The 8364-nt window shown below is 37.3% G+C and overlaps 1 protein-coding gene across 1 annotated transcript; it reads right to left on the bottom strand.

Moving 5' to 3' along the window:
* Positions 1 to 1294: 1294 nt before the first annotated feature.
* Positions 1295 to 5412, bottom strand: LOC148946001 (uncharacterized). The gene is given in 3 exon segments (XM_089097574.1): positions 1295 to 1468; positions 3927 to 4031; positions 4033 to 5412. Coding segments are annotated over 3 exon segments (1659 nt in total).
* Positions 5413 to 8364: the final 2952 nt, after the last annotated feature.

Genomic DNA, 8364 nt, shown 5'->3' with positions numbered 1-8364 from the left:
GATTAGTCGACGATTTTGCCAAGCAGCGACCTCGCCGCTACCCCCTGTTTTAGGTATGTTTGCTAAATGTTTTTCTTTTTTTGCATCTTAATTAAAAAAAATCGAAAAAAAATCCTTGCCCCCCCCCCTACATTTTCGTGAATTGGCGCCACTGCATCTTACACTCTGGAACTGCTAAAAAAGCTATGACTGGAAAACCCTATTACAGTTGTATGGAGGCTCACATCCTCGTAGTAGAGGTCTTGTATAGAGTATATTGGAATGCTCTTGAACAGTATTACATTGAATCAGACAAAGAAGCAAGTACTTTTCATGAGCTGTCAGATTTAATGTCTGCGTTCATGAATTGCGGAGGGTCCTTTGACAACCTAGACAAACACTTGGAATCTATAAAGCCTTTGATAAACCAGTTCAACAAGTCGCGTGACAAAAAAATTTACAACGAAGTTGTCGATGGAGCATATGAATCTTCTGCTGATTTTTCTCCAGTTCCTGATGGCAGAGCGTGGGGAAGACTGGGAAGGTCATATTATGGGTGTAACCCTCATGTTGCCGTATTTAACAGCTGCAGGGCATTATAAGTACACTGCGTGCCTACTCCAGTATTTGAGTGACATGAAAACCTTGCCACCTAGCTTGCATGATATCTTTGTCAAAGGACTATTTAACGTTAAGTGGAAAAATTGCAAGATGAATTGTGTTTCCCCAGATCATGCACTGGAATCCACACTCAACCTTGAATCAAAACAAAAGGTATGAATAAAGGGAATCACACTGAGCTCAATGGCAGTTGCCAAGTGGACTACCACCACACCATTCTGTGCTGAGGTTTCCTCTGCCCTTTATCGACTTGCTGGAATGGAAAGCATGAGTGAATTTGATGGTGAAGGAAGCAAAAATGGAACCTTTGAGAAGCGCCGAGAAAACCTTGCCGGTAATGTGGTCTCTGTTGTCGAAGACCATATTGATCCCTTTACATGTGATGAGGAATCATTGTTGAAAATTATCTCAAATCAAGTCGCTGATGAAGCAGTGGCAAAGATCCTCCTGAGTGCACATGCTAGTGGTTTAAAAGCATTGGAAGCATACTTCGATGGAAAACCCAACCTCTTTTCCAAGGTTAAAGTAAATACTATGGATTGCGAAACAAAACAGGCCAAATGTTCAACGACCAAGACCGGTAGCAACATTTATGTTGAGTTGGAAGCTGTTAAAGGATTTTGGTTACTGTTGGCACTAATCAAAGATCTACGCTTGAGATGCTAAGTAAGATCATGCCACACGAACTTTTGCACTACGCCCCAGCAATATTTGAAGCAGTAGCTAGTGAACGTATTAAACTTCGATCGGGTATTAAGTGAAGTTTTCTCGAGTTCATTCGCACCTCTGCAAGTTTAGAAAGTCGGCATAGCGAAGCGAAATACCGATTAACACGGTCACGGGAACTGGTGTGGAGGTAGATTTCATGCTGTTAATCTAGTTGCAAGTGTCAGACAAGACTTAAACCGCTGAGGCATTTTTGAAACGTATCCTTGCAAGACTATTAAATCTACTTCCAAAATTTATAACCGAGTTGCTGATTGTAGCTGATCGGTATGACGGAGTGTTCGGCCTTGTAAACATTTCCGGGAATCCTATTGTTCTAAAAGACAGTAGTGGATGTCATGAGTGGAGACGAAACAGTGACGAAGAGTTTTATCGTTACGAAGACCATGGTGCTAGAAAACTGGGATATTTTGCTTAGGCAGTCAGAGAGTAAGGCAAGACTTTTCGAATGTATTTTTGAATTGTGGAGCCATGTCTGTCTTTCTGAATTAAGATTTACCATTTACCTCTCTTGTGGATTCAGTGACAGAATTAAGGTGCTAAAATTGGTCCCATTCAAAATGACTTTAGATCGAACCTGGACTACAAAGCTAACTTGTGCAGCACACATGAAGAAGCAGAAACGCGTTTTGCTCTCCATGTTGCCGAATGCTACAGAAATGGATACTTCAAATGGCTATACTTCAATCAATCAATCAATTTATTAATACTAAAAAAAAAACAATACAATTACAAACTTAAAATTTATATACGCCCAAGAAGCTAAGCTTGTAAAGGGCCAACAAAACAAATAAGACACTATTATAAAGCACATAAAAAAAAAAGAAATAAAAAAAAAAAAAAATAAAAAAAAAAAAAATAAATTGGATAAGAGACATTTGTGAAAATAGGAAAAATAATAGGAGAAAATAGGAGAATTATTTGAAAATATATTGAATGAAAAAAAAAAGACATATAAATGTGGATGGAATGCAAAAAAAAAGAAGAAAAAAGGGGGAAAATACTATCCTGGAAATACCCAGCGAGAAAGTGCCTTTGCAGAAAGAGATAGAAGGACATCAGGAGGGATGGAGTTCCATAGTAAAATAGATTGATAAACAGGAGACCTGTGACCTGCTGTCGATGATTGCTTAGGTAAAATGAACCTGCGATAAGAGCTACGTAAAAAAGAAGAGTACCTACCTGAGCCTGACAGAAAGAAAAACTGCTGCAGAGATGGTGGAAGTGTACCTAGAAAAGCAGAATGTGCTAAATAAAGGTAAATTTTACCAACAATACGATCCAGCGGAGCTATTCCAGTATCATTATAAAGATCAGAGGAAGGGTAAAAACGAGGTAGAAGAAAAGTAGCCTTCACTGCCCTATTTTGGGCTCTTTGAAGTGGGCATAGAAGAGATTTATTAGTACTACCCCAGACAGAACAGCAATAAGAAAGGAAAGGAAAAATAAAAGGATAATAAAGAGAAAGCATAACATATGGGGGGGAGGAGAAATTAGTTAACCCTGTGCAACATTGAACATTGGCGGAGGACAAGGGAACGGGTATGAGTTATATGGGGTTTAAAAGAAGGAAAAAAGTCAAGATACACACCAAGAAATTTCACTATAGTAGCTTGCGGTATAATATCATTCCCATGAGCCAGGATGGTTGGCTCCCTTGCGTCTCTCATACGATAAGGGGTTCTAAAGTGTACAATGGCACTTTTTTGGCTGTTGAGAGTCATGCCATTTGACCAGCACCAATCTTTAACTTTATCAAGAAGACCTTGAGCTAGGGAAGTGACAGATGGCAGGTCTACTGCAGCACTGAAAAAGTTACTGTCATCAGAAAAAAGTATAGGGTGCACAAGGGGATGAAGACCATCAACAAGATCATTAATATGAATTAAAAACAAAAGTGGTCCAAGCACAGAGTCCTGTGGTACACCTTTCAAAATAGGCAAGGTAGAGGAAGAAGCACCATTAACCAAAACATACTGAGATCTCCCTTAGAGGTAAGACCTGAGCCATTCACGTAGGACTCCGTGCACTCCAAATAAAGATAATTTAGACAAAAAATCAGAGTGAACAACAATATCAAATGCCTTCGAAAAGTCAAGAAATAGACCCAAAACACACAATCCCTTGTCAAGATTAACCCGCACAAACTCTGTTGCATCTGAAAGTGGATGCGAGGTAGAAAAACTGGGACGAAAGCCATACTGATGGTTAGTTATGAGAGAATTACCTGCAGTCGTATTAGTACTAAATACAAATGAAGAGAGTCTACAATACACTACTTTTTCAACAACCTTAGAGATTACAGGAAGGAGAGAAATAGGTCTATAGTTTGAAATTAGAGATGAATCACCTTTTTTAAACAAAGGTACAACATTAACAATCTTAATTGAATAAGGAAAGATACCAGAAGACAGAGAGAGGTTAGTTCTATGTGAGATGGGAATAGAAACAAACTGACCAATTTGTTTAAGATCATTACAGCTCAAACCAAAACCATCAACTGAACGGCAACTTGAAAGCTGAGAAATAATGTTAGAAATTTCGGTATCACTGCATGAAAAAAGGAAAAATGACTTTTCTGCTAAGGGAAAACTACTTACTCTGCTGTAGGGTGGATTAGGAACTGAAGGACGTGAGGTGAAATACGAATTGAAGGCGCTTGCTGAAGAATTTTTGTCCACAAAAGATCCATCAGCTTTCCTGTAGCGACAAGGGGGGAGACTGTTTGAGTTTCTTGCGGGAAAGAGCTTCATTAACTACAGTCCAAACCTTTCGCAAATTCCCCTTACACTCATCAATTCGACGCGAAAAATATAGCTTTTTGGCTGCACGTACTGAAGAAGTAAGCACATTTTTATAAAGTTTATACTTCAACAGATCATCCTGTGTCTTACTTTTACATGCAGCCTTGAACAGAGACGCCTTCATATGTGTAGCATTGATCAGACCTCTAGACATCCATGGACATTTGGGTATGGAATTCATTGGCCTCTTTCTAAGAAGAAAATGCTTATCCAACAGAGCTCTCATACGACACAAAAATAAATTCGTTGCACAATCAACATTATTAGCTTCAAGAACACTAGACCAATCATTACTCTGAAGACTATGTATTAAATTAGAAATTTCTTTATCTGTGGAAGTTCTAAAAGAAGACTCACCCTGCTCATCCACAGCAATCTCAGTTTGAGGCACAAAAAGTGAAACATAAATAGGGAAGTGATCAGAAAGATCAATGAAAACAAGACCAGAAGTAAACTTCAAATTAGAAGAATGAGAAATGAAAATATTGTCTATTAAAGTGGCAGAATTTCTAGTAGGGTCAACACGAGAAGGAAAAAAAATTGAAGGAAGTAGACCAGCAGAAGAAAACACATCAAAGAGATGATCACATTCATCACTTGATCCAATATTTAACATATTACAATTAAAATCTCCCAAAACACAAATACGTTTTTTAGAGAAAGACCCCACACAAGAAAGTTGATCAAGCAAATCACAGAACAAATGTGTTGGAAAAGGAGGGGGCTTATAAAACAAACAAACAGTGTCACATCCAAACTGGCCTTTCAGATCAATAACAAGAGAATAAACTGTCCTACTATTTGACACTACTGATGTAAACAAGGATTCAAGGTCAGACCTTCTTCTAAACTCAATATCAGACTTTATAAATAAAGAAATACCTCCTGAGCACTTTGTTACCATTCTGGGGATATGGACAGCAACATAACCATGCATATCATAGGCTGTAAAATTTTCACCATCAGATAACCATGTTTCTGTTAAACCAATTACATCAAAAGGGCAAGAATTATCAGACCACAAATACGATTTCAGACTATCCCACTTATCTCTTATCCCACGCACATTCAAACAAAATACATTAAAGATACTATTTAAAGACAGTGAGGGTATAATTTTATCACAATAATCAATGGTAGTGTGATAATTACAGCTAGAATTAACCATTGATTCAAGGAGAGGGTCAAGCGTGTGAGTCTCTTGTTTACCAGCCCTAATTGGTTGATCAAAAATAACTGAATTAAGAATAGAAGAATTCAAAAGAAAAGAGAAATCACCCATAATTATCACAAATAATAAATACAAAAATCTGACATGACAAAAATTTGATAGAATTCAGGGTACACAAGGGTGATAGCATCAAAAAATAAGATAAAGAAATATCAATGAGATGGCATATATTATTCAAAATATTGACCAAAAATATAATATGGGACCAGTCAAAATTATGCAAGTTGCATGTGTGTTGACATGAAAAAAATATGATAGAATTCAGGTTACAGGAATGTGATAGGATCACTAACCTAAATAAGAAAATAATAGTGGCATGGCACATATTCTTCAGAATATTTGGCCCTAATTGTAATGTGGAACCAGTCAAGATTACATGAGCAGTAATTGAAAGGACAAAAATATGAAAGAAATCAGCCTGCATAAAGGTGATAGGATCACAAACAAACATAAAAAAATAAATAAATAAAAAACAGTGGGATAACATATATGATTCATAATATTTGCCCAAAATGCAATATAGGACCAGTGAAAATTATATGAGCTGCAAATGTGCTGACATGACAAAAACATTATAGAAGCCAAGCTACATGATGGTGAAAGGATCATAAACAAACATAAAGAAAAATCAGTGGGAAGGCACATATTATTATAAGTATTAGCGCAAACTATAATGTGTGACCAGTTGATATTATGGGGGTTACAAGTATAATGACACAACAAGAATATAATGTAAATCAGACAACATGAAGGAGACAGAATCACACACAAACATAAAGAAATATTAGTGGGAAGGGACATATCATCCAAACTATTGGCACAAAGTGTAATATGGTACCAGTCTAAATTATGTGAGGACAGTAAAGAATAATAGAGAAATATTTTAAGAACAGCAAGTAAATCCCTACAGAAACAATGCAATATATTATAAGAAAATAAATCTAAATCCATCACTTTAATTTATCTGCATTTGCAGCACATAAATCAATTTCACTCTGATTTTTAAACTTAACCACTCTTCCAGATTGGTTTTTATACAGGATATCACCTTTACTGGACCAAACATTACGTAAGCCAAGCTTTGACTTGGCATATGAGAGAAGTTGTAAGCATGGTTTTGTAAGTGTCTCAGAAAATAGAATCCCTGATCCTTTCAAATCCTTCTTTTGTCTGAGAAGCAATTGACAAACTCATAAGTTGCAAAATTCTAGAACTATGGGTCTGTGTTTTGCAGATGGTTTGCCAATTCTTTTGGCTGATACAACATCAGACTGAATAATTGGTATGCCAGGAAATTTCCCAGCACATAGTGACAGGAATTGACTTTCAGTGTTTTCAATGGAGGTCTCCTCTTTCACCCCAAAGACAATAATTTGGTTGCTCAAATCCAGCTGTTCAAAACGGTCATTTAATCTTGCCAGGTTGGAATGGATAGGCTGGAAAGAGTTTTTAAGGTCTATCATGGATGACTCTTAAAGTAGCCAATGAAGATTCAACAGAAAATATGCGTCTGTTATAGCTTTCAAGAGTTTTATCCACTAGATTACTAAGATCTAAATTGAGGCCAGCATACACCTCCTGCTTGATTGCATCCAGCTTATCTGAAGAGATAGTGACATTATGTTGCATGAATGCCTGTTCCTCTTTCATTTTAACCGCTGCCTCATCTACCTGGGAAGAGATCTTAGCCAATATAAGGTCATCAAGTAACCCTTTCACTGAAGATTTAAGATTGTCAGGTTGTAGTGAATCTGCTAGCATTTTATGTTTGATTTTTATGCTATTTATGTGGTTAGTGAGCATGAGTAGTTGCTCTGAAACAGATTCTGATCCAGAGAATTGGATTGAGCTGTCAGACCTTCACGAGGTGGCTTGAGTTGACTTTTCATTTCTAATCTGAAGTAAACAACAAAACAGGACCAGAATAAGCAGTGGTATAAGACAGTTTGGGTATAAGGCAGGATGTAGTCCACAATCAAGTAACAAATTTCAAATACCAAAGCAGGGGATTGTGAAATTTGAAGAATAGAAAGCAATCAGCAAAAAACATCAAGCATCAACAGTAGCAGTGGTATAAACCCAAGGATTGGTTACTGTAGTCAAATTACAAGTTAAAATTGGTATAGGTCTCACCTGATGAGTCCCCTCTTACACCCCAGGGGTGGGGGCTGCTATGTGTGCCTGCCTTTACCCACTGGTAGGCAGGCAGAACCAGTACTTCAGGACGCTTAAAGTGTTGCTGGTTATGCCAGAAAACCTCAAATTCTGATCTGATCTGATACCCACGTCTTTTCAATTTTCAAATTTCAATGGAGAATTATTCTTCAGGCTGTGATTCCTAAGACCTATGTCTTCAACCCACTTGAGTTTGGCTGGAACCATCCCGACATTTTAGGAGTCAGTCTAGTGACTTCAGCGCTGACCCCCTGGCCTCCATATGCCAACAAGGCTTCAACCTTTTGTTACTGTAAAACTGTGTGTGGTAAAATATGACTTGTTTGAGGATAAAGCCATGCGACATTCTTTGCGCATGTGGTAGGGGATGTGGTGCCGACATTCGGACGATTTTTTTTTGGTTTTTTTTTTTTTTTTTTTTTTGTTATAATTAGGGTATTTTTTGGTATGTTTGAAAAAAACCGTTGGGATGGGCGGGAATTGTATTTTGACAGGCTTTACCTGTAACTTTACTAATTTAATTTCAACACAATTGTTTCTATATAGATGTACAGTACTTAAAATAATAAACACTCTTTAATCATGTTACCTGTTTAAGCTTTCAGCTTCTGTCGAGCATGGTTCTTCCGTGTCCGTTTACTACCCTGCAAAGCTTCGTAGGTTCATTATAACCTAGATTTACAACTATATTTGCTGGAAAATCAGAGCTTATAGCAAATTAAATAGCATATAGCAACTAAATTTGAAACACGATGACCAAGTCAACACTACCCTTGGACTCGGCCTCAAAATTTGTCATAAAAACATGTCCTGCAATACCATTTATCA

The sequence above is a fragment of the Artemia sp. Qi Xiang Cuo genome, chromosome 12, assembly GCF_049724085.1.
Source record: "Artemia sp. Qi Xiang Cuo chromosome 12, ASM4972408v1, whole genome shotgun sequence".
NCBI lineage: Eukaryota > Metazoa > Arthropoda > Branchiopoda > Anostraca > Artemiidae > Artemia > Artemia sp. Qi Xiang Cuo.
Note: the sequence above shows the minus strand (reverse complement) of the source record. Positions and strands in the feature narration are given on the sequence as shown.